The sequence below is a fragment of the Apis laboriosa genome, unplaced genomic scaffold (genome assembly GCF_014066325.1).
Source record: "Apis laboriosa isolate Shangri-la unplaced genomic scaffold, ASM1406632v1 scaffold12_cov154, whole genome shotgun sequence".
NCBI classification, from domain to species: domain Eukaryota; kingdom Metazoa; phylum Arthropoda; class Insecta; order Hymenoptera; family Apidae; genus Apis; species Apis laboriosa.
The window spans coordinates 4,104,408-4,128,195 of NW_025221207.1; the positions used below are offsets into that span (position 1 = coordinate 4,104,408).

The 23,788-nt window shown below is 30.5% G+C and overlaps 1 protein-coding gene across 2 annotated transcripts in view; it reads left to right on the top strand.

The window, feature by feature from the left end:
- LOC122720396 overlaps nt 1-23,788 on the top strand; it is a 48,651-nt gene that overhangs the window by 21,998 nt on the left and 2,865 nt on the right. Inside the window, exons 2-6 of one of the 2 annotated variants that reach the window (XR_006347762.1) lie at nt 9,964-10,071; nt 10,596-10,760; nt 12,522-12,619; nt 19,119-19,278; nt 22,799-23,226. Coding sequence is in view for 1 of the 2 variants with exons in the window: in XM_043947097.1 (XP_043803032.1) it covers nt 9,964-10,071; nt 10,596-10,760; nt 12,522-12,619; nt 19,119-19,278; nt 22,799-23,043 (776 nt within the window). In the remaining variant the exon portion in view is untranslated. Of the gene's footprint in view, nt 1-9,963; nt 10,072-10,595; nt 10,761-12,521; nt 12,620-19,118; nt 19,279-22,798; nt 23,598-23,788 lie in introns of those variants that run through there. The other variant, XM_043947097.1, reaches the window with a different exon arrangement.

Sequence of the window (23,788 nt, forward strand, 5' to 3'; positions counted from 1 at the left end):
GAACAATTCATCTTTGTGTACAGAGTGTATAAAATATATGCCGCGAAAAAAAATGAATATGTTTACCCATGGGAAAAGCTTTTACGTGACTGGCGGTTAAAAGATAACACGGAAAAGACATATCTTTGTGTGATTAACGCGAACCGTATATATATATATATATATAAAAAAAAAGAATTTATCTTAATTTCTCATAAACTTTTATCATTCTGATTCTTTAAGCAAATCTGAAAAAAATGCTTATCCAAAAACCCTTTACTTAATCTAATACAAATTTATTCTTTTTTTAATTAAAAATTAAAAAATTCTTTTTGGCGAAATTTAATCTTCTATTCGTGATTTTTTTTTATGCAAAATTTAATCCCTTAAGCGGGGAAAAATTCTTGTTAATCATTCGTTCCTTAACTTTATTATTTTAACTACTTTCTTTTTACAAATAAAGCTTCTCTCAAAACAAAAAAAAAAAAAAAGAAAAAAATATATATACATATTTTTTTATCCAACGATTAAATTATCATATCTTCTTATATCTGCAATTAATCCCTGAATTTTCTTCCAATAAATATTATCAACGAAAAATGCCTCCTCTTAATAAAATCTTCTCCCTCAACAGATCAAACCGAATTTTTGTACAACCCTTACGCGACGTTCAAACAAAATCATCAATGATTTATTCAGAAAATGTGGACGAAGGTATTCGATACCTTCGTCGTTATCTCATAGTTGGCGGTCAAAAGCCGTCATACCTCTCGGATGCCTCGAAACGAGCGCGACATCGGAGAAGCGAGGAGAGGAATCATTTTTCTCCGCGTGGGATCGATTCGTGGACACGATGGAACGGTCACGGTTCGATAATCGATAGGGAGGGAAGAGAGAGATGAATCGTCGTGGGACCGATTTTCGCATTAATCGCGTGTCGTGTTGCGAATTTACGCCTTCGCGCGGCGATCCTACCACCTCTATGGGAATCGTTCCCTCGATCGCATAATACCACGCGACCGCGAAAGATCGATCGGGCTTATCCCGATAGGTGTCGTATTATAATAGGATCGCTCGTATCTCTCGATTGGAATCTGCCTCGTGAAGGTATTGTACCAAAAGTGTTCTGTGTTCTGGCTCTTTTTTTTTTTTTCCCTCCCTCTTCTTCTTCTTTTTCTCCTTCTCTAGATTCCATCGATTTTATTCGAGCCGCGGGAACAGATTTGGAAGAAAATGGAATTTCGCGGCGGGGCTCGAGATTTTCTCGATAAACCTGTCGTCGAGAATAATTGAACTTCGTGTTGAACATTGTTTTTATTATTGTATTATTTTTTTTTTTTTCGTGACATAGAGTTTATTCGGAGGAGGATGCGATATATTTATTTTGGTTAATAATGATAATTCGGAAAAAAATGTTTAAAATTCTTGTTCGATCGAAATCTATATGATCGTTTTGAGAAAAGATAAATTTGTTAATCAATATCGATCGTTTTATTTATTTGTTTTAAAGTTGATTGATAAAAGCTAATTCGAATTTTTCCAAATTTTTCGAATATTGCCCTCTTTCCATTTATTAAGATTTATTAAATTTTCAATGATATTGAAATGAATTCTATCATATTCGACTTTGTATCAGAATCCAAAAGAAAAGTTCTTTCAATGATATAACTTTCGTAGGTTTCGTAATTTAGAATTGAAAATTTATATTTTTTTTAACACTTCGTTTTAATGTTTCTTTCTTTTTTTTAACACTCACGTTTAATGTAATTTAAAATTTATTTTATTACATACACAATAATAAAACGCGCGTCAAATCAATTTTAATACTGGAATTACCTGCAATATCTATTTTACATATAAATGATTATAATTAAAGTGACGTTACGAAAATATAAATAGAGATATGTATTGTAAAATAACATTTTTATTCTCTGTTAAAAATTACAATACGAATTTTCTATCGTTGAAATTAGTATTAATCTCATTTACAAATCATCTCGTGTTACATTTTTATATATTAATTAAGAATTGATAAAAATAAATACAATCGCATGCTCGACTTTTGTTCACGCGCGTGTATATACGTGAAATTCAAAGAGGAAAATTTTTTCGGTAAATGTGGCGTGATGCCGTGACATTATGAATCTTTCTCTCTCTCTCTCTCTCTCTCTCTCTCTCTCTCTCTCTCTCTCTCTCTCTCTCTTTCGAATGAACGCAATTACCGTGAATGGCGCAACTACGGCCATCGTTAATTGGATTTTTTATTCATTAGACTTGCACGCGGTAAAACATGGCGTCCGGATGCTTCTGTACAAAATGAACAAAACGTCGGTGCGGTTACTCCGCACGCCTTAAGGACGAAGGTCAACCACGTTTAGAGCTTTGCCATTGGATTCATTATTAATAGCATCGTGGATGCACCCCGCTACAAATACGCATTGCGTAATACGCACGCATGGTCGAGAGTTTATTCGACGCGTATGTGTACGCGTGCACACGTGTAATTTTGCTCTGGTTTTAATAAACGTAATCTCTGTGTTGATCTCGAGACGTGGGCAACTCTTAAAAATCTCGCCTTTCAGACGATGCGTTGAAGCTTGAGATTAGTTTCATAAATATGAGGAAAAAAAAAAATAAACTTGAGACTTTAAGATTAGAATATTCAGGATTTTTCGATTTGAAAAGTTATGAATAATAATCAAACGATTTCTAAATTTAACAATTAATGTATCGAATCCGATGGTGTTGCGGGTATTTGAATATCTGAGTTATTTTCAATTTTTTTCAAAGTTGAAAGTGATTTTAAAATATAGGAAAGTAGAAATAACTGGAAAAAATAGTTCGAATAGTTTACTATGTCATTAACTTGAAATTTATTCATCTTTCACTGATGAAATTACACTTTACAGAGAAATCAAAATGTGTGTTCTTTATTAAAAGTATCTGCATAATTTTATTAATTGTGATTTTGTATTTTCAGTATTATTTTATTTGTTTTATTTGTTTTATTTATTTGTTTCGAAAGTGTATAATAAAAATGAAACGAGTATGAAGTTCATAAGTCACTAAATTTATTTTTTCAGAATATTCGTAAATATCAAAGGATCGATCCAAGTTATGACAAGAATTATGAACTTCCATTTTTCTTCCAGAATTTTAAAAAATTTCTAATCTTTTTAGGAGGAAAGCTACGATTTATCCTAAATTTTCTTTAATAGAAATCCAGCATCTATGTTATAAACGATAACAGGTAATAATTTCCTTTTGTAATAAAAATATTTTTCTAACATTGTTAACGTTATTTCAGATCGAATCGTAATCCTATCCGGAAAATAATTCGTGTATCATTCGTTTACTTCATAAGTATGATCGATATCTTAAGCATTAATAAGCATTCTTGCACAATGTATGGAAGAATCGTATTTATATAATACTCTAGTTTTGTATTTTGAGACTTGATTATTCAATGTTTCCAATATTGAAACACTTATATCAGCGAAACATGAGGATTCGACGTGGCAATTTTCACCAGAATCATGGGTGTGCGCGCTATTGAATTTGTCTATCGGAATAGGTGAAAGAAAAAATAGGAAAATAAAAAAAAAAAAAAGAAAAAAAAAAGAAAAAGGGAAAAACAACGAAGGCATATGTATATTGAAAGCGTGTTCCGCTATAACATTCGGTTACGGTCAATAAAGCACGTTTATGCGACTACATAAATAAACGGCCATTTTATTTGGCTTTTGCTTTGACGATAAAAATCCCTAGTGGATGGTTGCAATGTTCCTGTGCAAAATAAAACGTTGTTTCACGGATGGAAACTGTAAATTTTATAATATAATAAATCGGATGTTGGAAATTGTAATCTTCTCTGCTATTCTTACAAAATTGAATAATCCTATGACAACCGAAATAAATATGAAGTATATGTAAATGTCACAAAAGAAAGGAAATCTTCTTTTGGCAGGAAAGTATACCGATTTTCTTTCGATCGAAGAAGAAGAAAAAGATAATGGAAAAGATGATAAATTGTTTTCAAAGAACAAACGAGATCGAAATCTTTGATTAAACGTTACGATACATTTTATTCTCATAAATTTGTCCATATATTTTTTTTTTTTTATTAATATACTTTTCAGCAAAGTATTTCTATCGTAAACATATTTTTTGATAAATGTATTCCATCTATCTTTGGGATAATCTATTCCAAATTGCTATTTTTAAAAAGTAATAGTTTTCCAGTAAAATTAAAACATTTCGATTGGCTATGAAAAAAATATCACGGAGGAAAAGAATATTTTGCGAACCACGACAATGGAGAATCAATCAGTAAGATTTATATTTCGGGAATTAAATATTAATTTCGATATTAATTGGAGCAGGATGAATCCTGTCAATTATATCTGTATATCAGTTAACCATGCAACGTTATTTTCCAACGGATGAAGCCCACGAAACGAAACACTGCCTCTAATTATTTTTCAACGTGATCTCGTGTTCTGGATTTCCGTTTTCACGATGTTCGAAAACTCGTCAAAAGGGGATTGTTGCGTGGGTTCACGTTTGTTCTGCAACCGTGTTAATCTAATAATAATAATCGTCCGTTCGCTTTAACGACTCCCTATGCTTTTCCAATCGCCAACCGTTTCTAATAGCCGAAGCTCGATTGCCTCGAGAGAATGTCAGAGAAACTTGGCTAGAAATGGACGTCACGCGCCGCTCGTGTCATAATTTCTATTTTTTAATTATCGTTCCTTTGCACGATTGCTGGATTCGAGGCCTGGTGCGAAGGAAAGTTGACCACTTGTTATTAACCCTTTCGAGAGTTTTTTTTTTATTAGCATTAAATTTAGTGTGATAATTCAAAGAGGAAATAGACACGTTTAATTTTCTACAGCTGAGCCTAATTTTCATTTATGGTATGGAATATGGTTAAATTAAAGGAATGATAGAAAAAAATTGTAAAAATAATTTTTAGAAATGTATTATTAATTGAAAATTATGATTAATGGTATTATATCACGTTTCTCGGTAACAGAAATAAAATATTTATTTTCTTGAAATTTGATGCGATGGTCAGAAAAATATTCATTATTTTAGATTATATTAAATTTCATATCTTTCGATATCTTTCTATATACTAAATGAAATACAAAATCAAACAGATGGAAATATGTTCAGCACATGTTCAAACATTTATTAAAAAAACAATGTTACGTAAATTCGTAATTATTCCACTTTTTCTTTAAATAATATAATAGATAAAAAAAAATTGTTATAAAATTGTCATAGCTATAAGAAGCAATTTTTTCATTTTCGAGATGATTTAATGGTCGAACAATATATCTTATAAGTATCACGATACATATATAGAAAGAATCGTATGAATTTTTACAACATAACACAGGTGAAATCGGCGAGTTTACAAGTATGTCGGTTCGGAAACGAGGCTCGACAATAGCGTTACAATTAATCGACTCACGGTTTTTGTTCCACGTACGGATGTGGGAATTGAAACGAATTCAACGGTGGCATTGATTTCACGAATACATTTTTATGAGAGATACAATTGAGAAAATATATTTATAACTCGTTAAAAATTTTATTCTAAGTAATATATATTGAAAAGACACGCAGATAGAAATATGGAATGGAGGTAATATTTTAATAATTAATAGTTTACATTATATGTTAATTAATTAATTGAATTGAACGTGTTTGAAAAATAGAAGGATTTATTTTCGCGATTTGTAAGATGTAATGATACATATTTATATTTATATGTATATGTGTGCCAGTCACAGGATATCAACCGAGCTCGAGAGTTTTTAATTGATATTTACTCAAGTTGATTCGTTACTCGTTTGATCCACGAGTTCTGGATTAGGAGAGAGAGGTAATTAGCCGCATCAGTTGATTTCAATGGAGATTCTTTGGAATAAACGAGGTGTTACATTTTAGATTCGAACGAATGATAAAATTTAAGAAAGCTGTGTATAAATTATTTAAAAAAATTTCAGTGTTACACACGTTCATAAAAGCTAGCAGATTAATATTTCTAAATAAATTAGAAATCGTTGTTCAAAAAGAAGATTTTATAATATCGAGATTATATTACGTGTTAATTAATCTCTCTAAATACTAACAAATCTTATTGGGATCTTATCAGAATAATTGATGATTTGCATGTATTTCATATTTAATAGTCAGCGGATACGAATTCTTCTAATTCGATATCAACGACAACCTCGATCTCTGGAGACTGTATACGTAGCAAATGACAACTTCCTACTCGTACAACTCGTGATCGACTTGTTACCCCTGGGATTCTATATAGTTTCTATCGAATTGGGATAATCGTAACGTTTAATTCACGAGAAACTTTCCTTTCGAAGTACGATAAATCGATAACTTTTAATTTTTTAAACGATTCTTTATTTCTTGAAACTTAACACGATCGTTGAATCCAATATCATTTTAATCTTCCCAAGAAAGTAAATAGCGTATTGTCGGCTTTCAATTTGCAAAGATCGATAAACTGACAATAGTTGTCGCTTATGTTGATTCTTCATCGTCTGATATATCATCTGACTCATAAATAATCGAATGATTCAAGGGTTATCGAAAATTTATCGTATGGGACACTGTTTGAAATGTTCCGGTTGTAAGCAGTATTCGTTTTGGAATTTTATCTTAATTGATATCGTTTGTTGCATCAAAGATCAAATGACGCATAGATAATGATACACCTGAGTGACATCTCTAATAAAGCCTAGTTACAATGTTGGTTGTAAACGTTGGGATAAAATTTCTAATAGACAGCGAGCTGAGCCCGAAAGCCTGTATAATTCAAGCCGTATAATTCACTCGAAGCTTAAAATTGGAAATTAGTTAATGCTAGTACTAAACCTTAAAATCCGCTACCGAATAATTATACATTGTAATAAAACGCAAATAAACTTTTTATAATAAATAATTTCTATAATCGAATAAAATTCGAATTAAATTTATTTTTATATATGTATAATTTAACAGATGATGTTATTCATGAAATTATCAAACGTGATGAATAAATATTTTAATGGCACCTTGGATTATTTTATGCTTGAATAATTTTTTAAATCGATATAGGTAATATCAGTTATATAAACACGAATGTCGATACATCATAATTGGTTATAATGTGTATGTATTTTCTTATTGTTCGAATAAACTGTGCAACAATAATCGTAAATCGGTGTAATTACAATGGTAACTAATTTTCTTACAACATAAATTGCCAATCGTTGCCCTTGAATTTCTTGCTTTTCTTGTTTTTCTCAAGTGTTATTATTTAATAATGTATCATTACACCTCGTTATTCGCTATTCGTGTTTAATAAAATACAAATTTGTTTCATATATTATAACAATATAAAACAATATGTTAACCCAATTATTTTTATATAAATTAAACTATTTATATATAGTAATATAAATCGAGAATTTTATTTAAAAATTCTATACATATTCTATAAATGTTTTCAGAGATATAAAAAAATATTTTCTCTCAAAACGCGGAAGAAATTATCATTAATCAACCGAAATGATTATTAATTAATCAATCGAAAAATTGTTTTAAGACGGTGACCGATCGATTGAATGGTCAACTTCTCGAGAACATTGATGCGGAAAGAACATTAATGCGAATGACAAACCGGCGCGTGTTCAACGTTTCTTGCCCCAGTTACTCGATTTTTCACGCGTTGTACGCGAACACGCTCGCTGTGATCCACAATGCCGTGACAAATTGCATTTCTGTTCGCGCTCCTTGACGAGTTCGCGATTTTCGAAAGGAATTTAGGCCGCGTCACCGTATCGAATCTTTCCAAACGTTTGCACGAATTCAACCATCGATCTAATTTTTCCTCTTCTTTTCTTTTCGTTTTTTTTTTTTTTTTTTAATTTATCGATCTAGAATTTTGTGATTGATTTTTTTTTCTTCTAAATTCCAATCGGAAATTATGATGCTTCAGAGGTATTCTCGCGATATTTTTATTTTTTCTTTCCTTGTGATAAAAAATTGGATGATAGCGACAATCGATTTTTATGAGACTTTTTTTTGTTTTTTTGTTTTTTTTTTCTTTTTTGATTTCGATATTTCGCGAAAGAATGGATAAATTGAATATTGTACTCCTCGTTTGGAGTGCATGATCCTTGTTAGAATCTCTACGTGCTTTTATAAAAATATAGAGAAAAATAAATGTAAAAATATATGTTTTATATGTTATTATTATTATTATTATTATTAATTTTCTTAATTCGCTGAAATTAAGATTTATCTGTTAAATTTAATCATTGGAAAATTAATAAATTAAATTTAATTACTTTGTAATCGGTCCTAGATGTGATTGTGTACTACTTTTGTTATACGATACGATTTGTTTAAAATATTTATAAGATTTCTGGATGAAGAGAAAGTTTCCTATCTTTTCTTCTCAAGATTGATGTTATTGTGTCTTGAGAAACTGAGACAGAGAATTATTAGTGATCTTCAGGCGATTGTCTATTAACAGAGTCAGCGACTTCAATAATATACGACGCATGAATAGAATAATATAAAATTAAGGGAAAGCGGATTTCCTATTGTTAGACACATTTTCTATTTAATGCTATATAATACTCGTATATTCATCATTTTAGAAATTGTTATTTCGAGCAAATGCTCGTACCAATTTTCGTTCCTTAATACCAAAGCCAATTCGATGATTGAATTATTTTATAAATTTATTCTTACTAATATTTATAAGATATCGTACAACCGTTCATTCGTACTCATAAAAAAAATCTTTATAAAATATTCAGCAGAGGGATGGACCAATGAATTATCCATTTATTTTCCTCGTTCAATCTCTGCCTTTTGTCCCGTACAATTTTTAAAATTCCGACACCCGTTCACCCGTTTGCAACCAAGTAATAATACCGACGAGAGCCACGTCTCGTCGCGTGAAATATCGTACAACGTTTCGAAATTCGCCCACCAACAAATATTGCGATATTTCCTTTTTTTTCCCACCTCGTGGTCGCGTGCTGATATAGGCTGTTTAATACGATAAAAAGATTTATTATTAGAGCGAAAAATTTGTCAAGTGTAATACTGGAGATTTTGAAAGATGATTTATGATCGTCCAGATATTTTGCGCCCCCTACGATTTAAAGAGAAAATCTTTGCGATGCTTGAGTGATTTTTTTATTTTGATCAAAGAGGATATTGTTCGATTAATGTGCAATGCGACGAGTTGTAAATGTTCCTCTTTGTGATATGATAATTTACACCGAGAGAATTCAAGTTTCTTTTATTAATAATTTCAGATATTTCTTTTAAATGGATATACGAATAACGTGTGAATTCTCGTTGATGGAAAATTAAAATTATAATTATTTTTCTTAGAGTTAGAATCTAAATTGTTTCGTTCCTTTTCGTTAAAAATAATTTCGTGTAAAATAATTTGATTGTGTAAATTGTAAATTCTATCTCCGATTCTTTGTGTGTAAAATTTTGTATAAATATCTTTGCATGTATGTTTTGTACACGATAAAATAAATTCGAAGGATCAGGGATGCGCGAAAGAGTACTGAGGTCATCAGAGATTAAGGGTTGAAAAGAAGATATAATACGGTCACCCAAGATGTTATTCTAGACATTTTGCCTGGTTTGCAAGAAAAAAGTTATACGATAGAAAAGAGAAGGCGTGGGTGTTGGTATACATTATATAAAAGATGCGTGCGTGGGATAGTCGTTGATTGGAATTTAGATTTTTTTTTTTTTTTAGATGAAAGTTTTTTTTCGTTAATTTAATATAATAACGCAGTAATTTTTTTATTGTAAATTGTGTTTCGATAATTATGTGTGTAATAAAATTACATTAATATACTTACATCGAGATCACGTTACAGGCAATTATTTGATATTAAAATTCTAACTTGATTATATCTTTTATTTCAGCTGGTTCAGCAGCCGAGAAGGGGTACTTTGGTCCATGGAGGCAGTGCAAACTGCTACTATACGGTAGAGAAAGATGCGGCCAAGGGGTTTCCAGGTTTCAACCAGTGTGTGAGTTCATTTTAAATTTTCGTCACGTACGTTCGTGATTAAAATTCCTTCAAAAATAATTAATGCATGTATAACGTTTTACAATTAAAATTCTCTTTCCTCGTTTCTTAAAAGCTTCGTTAAAAAAAAAAATTATTTAAAGCAAAATTTTCAAAGATTAATAGCAACTTGCTAATTATCGTGATTACCATTTTTTGGAAGAAACATTGAAACATTATATCTCGTTAAAACAAGTAAATACCTCGACATTCTTACTTCTTTATCTTATTCTTTATTTTATTATAAAAAATCCTCTTTCAACAGATCACAGAAGACGATTCACGAATTAATACGCAATTCTTTTTTTTTACAATTCCACTTAATTTCAAAAATACCGTTGTAATATTATGCACAAAAAGAAAAAAAAGAAAGAGCATTAGATACTTGAAGAAATAACCTTTATCACAGTAAGAATTTTTTATCAAAGCAAGAATCGATCGCGTTAATATGACGAGGCAAACGTGAAAGGTTTCCTTCTCTTTTAGTGGCTGTGTGGGTGGCAGGATTAGCTGCTGCGACCGCCTCCGCCCTTTTGGCCATCCTGGTGGGTCTTGCCGTGCTACAACTTGCGATGGCCTCCTCGGCAAAGCGAGTTATTATCTCGTACAGCACCGCTTTGATAGGGAAAGTGGCACTCGCCACTTTGGCCAGTGAGTATTTATCCAAGCTTCCAAATTAATGCGAGCCCTTTAATAAATATCTGAATAAAATATTATCTATCTTTTATATTAGAAGGATTATAGATCAATAGGATGTTGATATATTCGTGGTATATCTTTAAAGACAAATCCTTAGATTTCAAAAGGTGAAATATAAATAAAGATATATTGGTTGAAGATCGTTCATTAAGTTAAGTTGATGTTGAACAAACTTTGCGTTTGGTTTGATCTTTGGAATAAATTATCCAAAGATATTCTTAGGAATATATTAACGTCCTGTATCTTTAATCCTTTTTGGTTGAAGTTTGAATTTTTTAAAATTATTGTCGAGTAATGTTAGGTTGCATTAGAAATGGGAATGCAGATTTTACATTTAGATTTATCTCTTTGATATTTAGATAGATCTAAATTTTCCCCCTATTTGTTTTACATTTTAGCACCTTTGAATTATTCAATCTTAAATTTACATAAAATTGAGGATATAAATTAATTCTATCTTAATTCTTTAAGCCTTTAAATTTATCATCCGTTATCAAATATTTTAAATTATTTTAATCTTGAATTTAATACAAAGTTCAATTTCGTGAATTTTTAATTGGATAAAATGGAGATGATTCACAATCCATGAATAAAATTTGATTTTCGTTAAAGTGGCATAGAATTAATTTATATTCGTACGATATATAATCGTGATTAACTTGAAATTTTCTTTAATTAATCGTCTATCATTAAATATGTGATAATCGGATTGTTGTACATAAAATTATTTTATATATACGTGCACGTTATTGTAGAAAACTCGTTTAGTCGGCTTTCAATAAAATAATTGATAATTGGAAACTACTGGTCTTCGAAAGAGGATTGTTTGAAAACAAACAAAGCAAATGAATATTATCCATTTATAATATATATATTGGATATGAATAAACGGGAAAAAGGTAATCCAAATGGAACAAAAGTAAATTGTAGTAACATCGAAAATATTGAATAGTATTTGAAAACATCGAATGATTTTTGATTCTTTAAATTACTCTCGAATTGACAAATATATATATATATAAAAATAATTTTAAATAACAATGTTGAAGAAAATTGAATAAAAATATACAATTCGAGGATTAAATTAAATTATAGAAATATATTATCAACATCGTTCTATATATATATATATATGTATCATTTTATTTGATACAAATAAATTATTTTATTTCGTCCATTTTTATTAACGGTATAATATTAATTCACGCTCAGAAACTTTAACAAAATTACGTTAATGTTAGCTCGTAAAGCTAGGAATCACGTGAGAATTGTTGAGCGTAATTCAGGCGGAGAAGTCGTTTTGCATGAGGACACAGTCGGAAAGTTTTGCAACAGGCCAACCACGGTAGGATTACTAGTCACTTGTCTACTTACTGGCCTACTTACCCTTAGACGAAGAATCGAATATCCGCGGTGGATCTTGTTGCCGTAAAGTGATACGCGCTAAACTCATAGATCGTGCAGTCGACCGCATTCAATGAATGAATTTCTTAGCGTTACTCTCTCGAGAAAAGCATTATAAATTACGTAAAATTGAAAAAAAAAACACACACACACACACTTACTATCATTTAATCGTTTGTTTCATCAATATTTTTTTCAATTAAGAAATGGAAAAGAAAATATCTTTTTTCTTTTGATTTAATCAAGTTAAGAGATATCTTATCGTTGTGAAAAAAAAAATGTAAAGTATTGGATTTTTATTGTTTCCAGCTTCGTTGGCAATCGTAGCAGCGAGTCTGTTCGCTTTACAGACCGATGACAGAGCTAGCAGCTTCATTGTCACGAGGGGAGAAGCGTTTTATATGCAGGTAAGCACGTAAATGGTACTTCTCGTCAAAGTTTCATTGCAGTCTAGTGTTTGATTTGCAACCAGTTTAGAGCGTAAGATCTGTTGAAAAATATGAAGTGTCATAGTTATAAATTTACATGAAAAAAAAAAAAATAAATAAATAAATCTTTCAAGGAAGCTTCTTCCTAATTATTCCGAGTACAAGATAAATACTTTTACGTCGATGCAAGTTCTTCAGGTTTTAAACCAGTATTTGCTATGAATTTTTTACATCGTACACTTTATATTTATTAATTTAATCACGTATTCGTGTATGCAAATGTGCACTGTTCCGTTCCAACTTATTTTTCCATCGACAATCTCAATCAACTTCGATCCAGAATATCTCTAATTCACATGCTTTTCTATTTCATTACAAATTCTCACCATTTCTCTATAAAATCTTGATCTTGATCAAATTAGTTAATTTTAATCTCCATTTCTCATTTAAATTCTATCGACCTTTGTAACGAAGTTACAATTCTCGATTTTCCATTGGTCTCCGAATTTCCTTTATTTGAATGGTAAAATAATGCACGAAAGAATAATAGATATTTCATATTATTATTATTATCACATTACATATTTTACGAAAGCAAAAATTTTATACTACGAGGATAGATTGAAAAATTTTATCTCCACTTAAAGTAAAGAATGAATGGAAAGATATATTTTTATGACTCAGTGGTGGAAAGAAATATTTTCTTTACTTATTTTTATATATTTATTTTTCCATATAATCGCCATCTACTGCAATATATTTCCACCAACATTCCAATTTTCATAACATTATGAATACTCTCCAAATGTTACTTCCTGCTGTTCACGAAATTTAAAAAAATGAAACAAATCTTTAAAATTAAAATAACCAAAAAAGAAGAAAATATTATAAAAATTTCTAATATAATATTGCTTCAATATGAATCCTTAACAAATAAAAATTTAACAACTCTTTATTACCTGTGCCAATAAATCGATCACAAATTCTCATCCGCCCAATTTTTCTCGCCAATTTTCGTTAAACTTGTCCATCGAGCCATGATTTCCTTTTTTCAAGATAAACAAACCTACTACCGATCAGTAACGTACGCTTCTCCAATCGAATAAATTTTTTTCTCGAAGAAAAACGAGAGAAAATAATCGAAATCGTATCGCCCTGTCGTCGAAACCTGTTGCTCCTCTCTCGCGGAAGTGAAACCGTTGCCCGTTTCATCCGGTTTATCCAACGAGATACTTGGAGTCTTAGTCTCTGTATAGGTGAACATGATTTATCGCGACATTTTCCTGACGAAACTACACGAGGCCAGATGTTACACGTAACAGGAAGATTAAACCGGGTGTCGTGGCTTTTTCCGAACAGATGCCACTTCAGACTTGAGGAATACGCGCGATGGAGGTGATCTACATAAGCTCAATTTTCTTTATGTTATAATTTCCTTTTTCTAATTTTCAAGTAATTTGCGATATTCTTCACGTTTATTTAGAATGAAAATTGAAAAGAAATTAGGCAACGAGAGGATTATCCTGATATTCTTTTGGGATATGAGGATGTAATGTAATAATAAAGTTAAAAATAGATAATTGTTTTAATTAAATGCAAGAGTGATCTCTTAAGAACTTTCAACAAATGAATTGCAATAGAAAGATTGGAAAATTTTTAGAATTTATATATATATGAAAGAAAAGCTATTGAAATATGAAATGGGTAATTAAATTTTTAGGAGATTAAGAGATTAAGAGATTAAGAGAAATTTAGAATGCTTTGCATTCTTTATAACCAAAACTTTATTTTCTCTTAATTTTGATATTATAAATGTAAAGATTATTTTTTTATTTTATTATTTTTAAATATTGCCGACGTTTCTTTTAGTATTACAATCTCCACCTTCCAAATTCAATTTCTGTATCATACCTTGGATAGAGTAGCAGTAAAATGAAACGTGTTACGAATTTGCATTTAGTATGACGATGGTGTGTCAACGTGTAGGAATTTCGCGGTTATTGGAACACCGCAAGCGATAACGATGATGACGACGATACTGTATCGTAAACCAATGTGACGAGTTTCTCTTTGATCGCAATCGAGTTATTACAACAGTGATCAATAATTGATGGAATGGCAGATGTAGATTGGTTTCTTTCCATTCGTCTTCTAGTACTTCTCTACACTTAATTCGTGAAATTATAATATTTTAAAAAGAAGTTTCACGAGAATTAATTACTGCATCATTATTGATTTAAACATTGATATATCCATCTTTTCTAAAAATTAACTATTCAAATCTTTTCTTTTTCTCTAAAATATAAATTTTATGATCGAATATACGAAAAATATTAACAGAATAAAAAAAAGAAGATAAAGTAATTGTGATCATTATTCAATTATTAACAAATTACTTTATAATTTTTTTATTCTTCTTCTATGTATAAAATAATCAAATATTATAAAATTCTGCATAAAAAAAAAAATTCAGAAAAATTAGTTAGATATATATCTAAGAAATGTTCTTGTATATCACCGGAAGATCTCTCAAGACACGAGGATCGAAAACTCGGTATCCTCTAACAATCTTACGTAACATGAAAACATGACATAATCTCGATTTCCAACCACGTAATGTAATTAAATACCCATTACGTTATATCCTCGTTGAATTAAAATTTGCATTTATAGCGCACCAAATCGTGTATTCAACTGTCCATTCAATAATTTTTCTCAAATCCAATTATCGACTTCCATAGATTTTCCATTGATCGATCGATCGGATCGAATCGATCTCAAAACGCGGTATCGTTCTTCCGTATATAACTTTAACTACGATACACGTAGTAGTGTAAATATAATGGTATAATATAGGCGTACGATCGAGGAATTAAATACTTAAAGGCCACCTGATCAGGAACAGCTCGCAGGTGTCTCGTTAAGCCCCCCTTAGGGACTTAGTTAGTATGTGTCAGAGCACCCACGACTGTTGGACACTTTAAAAACAATGAGACGACATTGGCGGACCCTCAGTGAACGTTTTGGCGTGGATCGTTTGCTAGCAACGTGTCCCCGTTCTTGACTTTTTACCATACCACTTTTACACGCGATTCATTTCTGTCCTCGTTTCTTCTTTTTTCCATTATCATTTCTACAATTAATCGATTAGAGATTATTTTGAAATTAATCAATCGTGTACTACTAATGATCTACGTGCCAAATGATATTCTAATTTATACGTAATTTGATTAATCGATCGATTTTTTATTATTTTTTTTTTTTTTTCTTTCCTTTTTCATCGTTGGTGGCTTCGTTTCAAATGAATTAAAATGGGATAGTCTATGTAATGGAACATTTGGTGAACATGTTTAGCGAGTGTGTGAGGTGAATTGTTAATTGGCATTGGAATTTTATTAGTGATAATTGTTTGGAAAAGTGAGATTCGAATGGATTGGATCTTTATTCTTCCTGGACGAGCAGAAGCCTCATCGTGACAGTCTGTGAAAACAATTTAATGAACGTTTCGTAAGAATCGTTGTGTTTCCATAGAGAAAGTTGGACTATGCGACCAACGAGACGCGACATATCTATCGATTACAAAATTCAATGATCGAGAGACTCTTAAAATTTATCTTTAATCCGTATAAAATCGATCAATTCGCTTCAAGAAAAATTAAAATAAGAGTTTCACGTTGAATTTATTAAAATTCATTCAAAAGAGGAATTACAAAATTACGACTAAAGACTAAGAAACACTTGAGTTGAATTGATGGAAGAAGGAAAGAGTTTAATCGAGAGTTAAAAATATGGAAGAATGTGAAATCGGTATATTCATGGATATAAAATGGTATATGGAGATTTTGTGAAATACATCTTTATCCGTGTTACGTGACAATTGGCCCACGGATATACCATAACGCGGAATCCAAGATGATGGAAAAGAAGAGGCGGAGCCTTCTACGGGAGGCCAAGGACGAGATCGAGCTGGATAAAATGAACAAACAGAAGCAGGGCAAGGTAAAATCTCGATAGCGATTTATAAGAGTGTTGAGTCATGGGGGATTTTCGTACGCTTGTGTTTTTTCGTGTATATTTGACAATTGTCATACTTTGAGATGAAAAGGATGTGATGTATATTTTTCTTATGGGATATAAGACTTATTTCTTATCGTGACATCAATAGAAAAATTAGATTAACTGATATTTATAGATGTTATTTGATTTAATTAAATAATGTGATTTTTTTTATACTGTAAAATAATGGGATAAATTCTTGATGAAATGCAATCATAATTTTTTAAATAATTCTTGTCATATAAAATTTGTATATTTTCTATATTATATGATTTTTAATAAACGAAGGAAAAAAAAACAAATTTAAATGAAATTAGTATTTAAATATCTTATAGCGAAGATTGGAGCGAAAAAAATGAAATTTTATTTCTTTGTACTTTTCCTTTTGTCAATAATAATTGCTATTAACACTTTAAAGTGGATTCAAAAAGAAGACGAACAATTGCGAAGCAATTGCAATCGGAATGCAAAGAGATAAATGGACTTTCCTTTCGAGTTTCCTTATCTTAGAGGAAATGCTACAGAATATGCAAAAAAAAAAAAAAAAAGAAGAAGAAAAATAATCGTTTAAACTTTTTTTTACAACGTAAACCCATTTTCGCAAAAAACTGCGTAATTTGTTTTCTTTAATTACATTTCTTTTTCTTCTTCCTCGATTTAACTCGTTAAATAAGTGGAATTTTTACCTGCAATTCATTATACAATTCTTTATTCGATTAAAGAATATTCAAAATCACTTTTATATCTAAATTAATTGTATATACTTTTCGCAAATCTACATAAAAATTAATCAACAATTAATTACTTCGCTTGATGTTATAGAATTTAAGCATAAAAATAATATCAAGAATAAAATCTTCAAAAATTTAATGCTTTCTCTCGATAAATAATTATACATTTATTTATACATCAATACATATATAAAAAATTATCACCAAAAAAATAAATCCACTTCGAATATTCGTAATTTACGCAAAATAATAAATAAAATCTCATCATAGCACGACATTTGTGCAGCAGTGATTCTGTAAAATAGAAAATCTTATGAATGCCTCGTATTTAATAAATCCCTTCCGCCATTCCTCATTTTTTTCTTGCATGCAACATTTAACCACGCTGCTCTCAAAAGCTTTTCTCATTCGATTCTCCTTAATTATAACGCATGGAGGAAATACTTATATTAATCAAATTGTCACCCAACCTGTTCATTTGGTTTTCCTGTTTCCTTTCTTCTTCTTCTCTCTTTCTCTCTCTCTTTCTCTCGTGGATTGAGGTGGTTAAGATGTTGCAAAAGAAAAAAAAAAACAACGATGAATTAATTATTGCGTCGAAACAATGGCTTCTCGATGTTTTTTTGTCTTAATTAAATTCCTCTTCGTCTTCGACCTTTTTGACGTGTCTTTCCTCGCGTGTTCTTCTCGCTCCTCCATCCTTTCCTCGTTCGTCGATCGAGGATCGTGTTTCGCAAGAAAAGACAACAAAGTCGTCTAGTTCCGTGGAAACGGGCTATTTAACAATGGAGGAGGAACAATGAAAAATGCTTTGTATAAATGTTTTAATGTTGAATTTCAAAAACAATGGGAAAGGTGACATCCATTGCGTGGAGGAACTTACGCCCGAGTTGTTATATCTGACCTCTGATAATTAATTTAATTAATGATATGGAAATGGAGTTGATCCTTCTCTGCTTAATTGCAATTTTTGCTATTTTTAATAATCTTTATAATAATGGTTAATTTTTACGTATGGTAATTCACGTACAAAAAAGTGCAAAAAAGAAAAATTATTATAATTTTTTTTTAAGAGAATCATCTTATCAAAAATTTATTTTGAAGGAGGAAAGGATGTCTTTTTTTTTTAAAGGAAATTTAATAAAATTCAGCGTGAACATTATTACGACTAATTATAATTATTCTTTCGATGAAAAATCGTTAATTGTACAGAAATTATTCACGATAATGATACCGCTTGATTAAATATTAACATACATAATTAATTTTTCATTAAGCGAACTTTAGAAATGATAATTATTAATTGTTACACAACATGTATTTATTATTTTATTTTTTTTTTATTCTCTATCGAAAGTTTCTTCTTAATTTTGTTAATATAATAAAGAAACAAATCATTAAACAAAAAATGTTAAAAATTGTATAATTTATTCATTGAAGAAATATTCCATTTCCATTTCCCTCGAATATTAATTTTATTATTCTATTTTATCTTTTTGACCAAAAAAATAACCCATACTCCTTTATCCTCCTTTATATCTTTACTCTCTCATCGATTCTTTTATTTTTTTATTTAGAACAAAATTTAAACTTTTAAAATTAAAAAACAACTTTTCCAACAAACTCACCGAATATAAACGACCAATTTTGAAACTTCTATTAACGATACGATTTGAAACTTGTTGTTACAGTTGGCTGCCATCGCTTTGAACTTTGGTGTGCTGATCACTGCAGTGTACGAGGGTATTTATGCTCGACGAGGTGGTGATCCAACGAAGATTAGGGTTGTCGGTGATCCACGTGCGGGAACCATAAATAATCCTGGGTATCGGGAACATCAACCCACGAATGGTAAATTTAGACACGTGATACATATTATTTATTCACTCGAGTTAACCTCTTAATTAATTTTCCATTCAATTCTTGTGTTCAAAAATTTAATCCAAAAAAGTAGTATCTGCGAAGTATTTTTCATCTCAAATGTTTTACAATTTATATGTAATATTTCAAACGTTAAGTAGATTGAAAAAGAACACGATGAATAAGATTATAAAAATCTATTTATTACTTAGAAATTAAAATATTAAAATTTTCCAAGGTGTAGGTTTTCTTTTAAAAGGGTTTCTTCTCTTTGTGTTCATTTGCATTTCAAGGGTACCAGCGTATTTATAAGACCTCTGTCACAATCGTAGGAAAATTTCGTGAGAAGCAATAGTAACACTTCGTGGCAAAGGACAAAGTATTGCAAAATGCAGTGGAATACGTGTATAGCATTCCAAAATTAAATCGATCGAATTTCGGTATTCTCTTTGTCGCGATAGTACGTGAAGAATTTTATTAATCTCCTTGCTCGTTTGTTTAGCAAGAATTGGGATAAATAAATAATTTAAAAATATTTTATTTTAGAATTTTGCAAGGAAAACATTTCGATATTGCATTTCACGTTTCATATTTTTCTACTTTTCTACGTTAAATCATTAAAAAGAATTAAAAAATTTTTAGATAAAGTTTCGTGTATTAACCGATTAATTTGTTTGTCTATAAAGTATAATACCGCATGTAATTATTTAATTTTTGCATTGTACCACGAAGAATGTAATTAATTAAGTGGTGCCAGTAATTTAACTACACAATACTGAACTAATAAATACCGCGTCATTAAGTGGCTTTCATAGATCGTATATCCATATTTATTCTTTTATATCATAATATGTATTTTCAAACTTCATTTGAATTTTGCGTCATGAAATTAGCATTCATCTCACGCATGACCAAAAAAATTTTTTTTTTCAGAAATAAACGATGCTCTCGTGTTATAAATTATAGTCTTTTTTTTTTTTTTTGGTGTAATTAACTTGTGCAGACATGAAACTGTTTATTCTTTGATCTAAACTTTTTTTATATTCCATTTGTTGAAATTTTTTGGAAAATTGAAATTATTATTTTTCCAATCGTTTTTACGTGCAATGTTTATAAATTCATTGCACTGTCACATTTCTATGGAACAAAAGAGAAAGCTCTCGACTCTCGACGAAAAAAGGAAAGTTTTTTCTTCATTGAAATGTCACTTATGTGATTAACATGGAAATATATCCATTTAGTTACTAGTACATGTTTCGAATCGAAGCACCATTTTAAACTGGTTACTTTCAAGGTTACAATTATGCATGATGAAGCAGTAGTAGAGTTCTTATATATACATCTCTCTCTTTATAAATGAATATATTTCAGATAAATTTAAGAGATATCGTTTCGTAAATCATAATATGAAAATATTTATTGAACACGTTGATTGGCATGTTTTCACATCATATCGAATTATATTAATTGAGATGTTATATAATTAGATTGTATCATAATATTTGCATCGTATTTAACGTTTTTCCGAAGTATTTGCTTGATTCGAGCCAGAACACACTCAAGATAAAAGCAAAGAGATTATTATTATTGTTCTAAGAAAGGGAGGGAACCTTCTAAGGAAAGAAATATTCCAATTTCAATACTCCAAAAATATAAAATAAAATAAATAAAATAATAAAAATATTTCTACTCGAAATAAATGCTGACGTGTCGAGATGTATGCTTTAATCGAGATCTCTCTTAAACTCATTCTTTTGTTTGAGATAGAAATCTTTACTGCTCGAAGAACCTTCGCCCAACAGCTGATGGAAACTTAATATGGCCGAGAAATGTCTTCAGATGTGAAACGTGATGGGAGTCAAGGTGAAGGGGGGAGATCTAAATAGGATGGTACGTGGGAGACTAGAGAAATAAAGGATAATAGAGTAGGAAGATTTAACGGGAAACTTGGAAAGAACAAGAATAAAAGCGTACGAAACATCGAGTTAAATCGTAGGGAGAGGAAACTATTAGGGGGAGGAGAAAACAACTGTTAAAGAAAAACGTACAAGAAGAAAATATATAAGAGAGAATAACTGTTGAAGAAGAAACGTATAAACAGGAAGAGGCAAATAACACAGAGGAAATATTTGGCCAGAAGTTGGATAGAAAGTTCAACAGGGGGAAGAAATAAATTGATTTTCGAACATTCGAGCAAGAGTAAATAATTTATCCAAATAATAATCTTTAAATGCATAATGCTTCTTTTTAAAAAGATTAATAGTAGGTAAAATAGTTCGTATAAAACTTACGTTAAATTAGAGCGAATTGTTGAACAACAAATTTTGAATGCATTAAAAATATTTTATTTAACGAATATAAAAGAAAAATTAAAGTGTTGAGAAAAATGAGAAAAAAGAATAATGTTTAAAATTGTTTGAAGTATATAAAAATATACATATTAAATATACGAGTGAAAAAGTATCATCGTAAAAAGATACTCGAATATTCATAATGCATGTTGTCAAATAAATATATGCATTTAAATTGAACTTTACATCTCTTCTTTCAAATAATGTAAATAAAAAATAAATAAAGAGACGCGTAAAGTAGCAAAATAATCTCGAAAGAAAATATAAAAATCTCCAGACAAATTTAAAAAGAGAAACGAAGGAATTTGAAAAGATTTTAAGGATTTCTTCCTGAATAACTCCGAATAACTTTCAGATGACACATAGAATGAAAATCCATCTAGCGTGTCCACCGTGCTCGATCGTGTTTGACGGTGAATTAAAACGTCTCGACGAATTTCCACGTAGCAAAAGTGCAGGTGCGTTTAAATATTTCTGACGCGTACGTGGATGCATACGCGCAACGTGACACGCGTGTTCATCAAATTGCAAAGCGTGCAATGTCTAATTTTTCGTGGATTCGAGTCTGTGTTCTCCATAAAAAAATCGGCATAAAAAATATTTTACAAAAACCTTTCAATTCATTGAAAGATTGGGAAAAATATGAAAGAGTTATAATTAATTCGTAAAACGAAAAACTCCATGATAGTGATAATTTGCGTTACAATGTACACATTTCTGTTCACATTTAAAAAATTATCTCCTCGAGGTATTACCTTAATGAGAAATTCCAGGATTAGTGGACGCTGTTCTAGCCAAATGCTTTGTGAAATTATTAACAAACAATTTTATTATTCTTTTACAAATGATATTCCTATCTTTTTATCAAATAAAATTCTTTCACAAAGGAATTTGTTTTATTTTTCGAAAAATAAAATGCGATTGACGAAGATTCTTAAACAGCAGAAAAATTTATTATTTTCTAATTAACTAATTTTCAATAATTATAGTTAAACCAAATATTCCAAAAAACGATTATTTAAATTATTTATTTATCCCACGATTATTCCCTCGATCAACAATTAATAAACTTCACGAGCACGAATTACATTCCAACGTTAAATTAAATAATAAATAAAAGAAGGAACATTACACAAAGAAAAAATGTGTTTGAATTTCAGGTGGCACCATCTCGATGACAGACGCCAGTGGCAAGCCTTACGTCGGCGGAGCCGGAAACGGCTCGATGGCGTCTGTGGCGACTTCCGGAAGCGTCACGAGCACAGCATCGCCACTTCGTAGCTCCCTCAAGAAGCCAAAACCGCTCGGTATTCACAATCCCGGTTTCTCGGCCCACAGCCCCACTCTCTCGAGAAATGGTTCGCAAAAGAAAGTGCGAATTCAGACCCACTCAACCGAGGTTTAACGCGTATCAGCGAGGATGGAAGAGCCTCGATGATTTTTTCTTTTTTTTTTTTTTTTTTTTTTTTTTCACGCGAGTCGACTCGACGTCGACTTGGTCGGAAGAAGCATTCCTAAGAAGCGAAGCGCGTGAAGTGTGCACGAACTGTGGACTGATTATTCCACGAACTTTTCTACTAGCTTTCAGGTACCTTTGCAAAAAAAAAAAAGAAAAAAGAAAAAAGAAAAAGAATCGCGATACTTATAGAAGCGAATTTCGTATAATCAACTTATATCGGGCCTTTCAGGAACATTTTGAACGAAGTTTCAATTTCTCCCTCACCCTCTATAATTAAAATATAAGTTTTCAGTATAAGTTTAAAATGTTATTCGAAGAAACTTTTCATGGCTCATCATTTAAGGTGGATGCAAATGTTGTGTGTGTAAGTTCTTATTATTATTTTGTACATTTTAACGATAGATTTTAAATAGGAATTAATTTTAGAATTATTTAATTTTACAAACGTTACGTTCATAGATGATTCTCGATCGAATAAACGATTCGATACAAAGAACGAACGCAATGTTCTCGATATTAATCTTCGATCACGGAAATCTCGGATAATCGCTCGATTCGTTCGATTATTGGAGAACTTCCGGCTGAGAGAGAGAGAGAGAGAGAGAGAGAGAGAGAGAGAGAGAGAGAGAGAGAGGGACACCTTTTAATCGAAAGAATTCTGTCAAAAGTTAAAAAGTTGGGACTGAAAGGG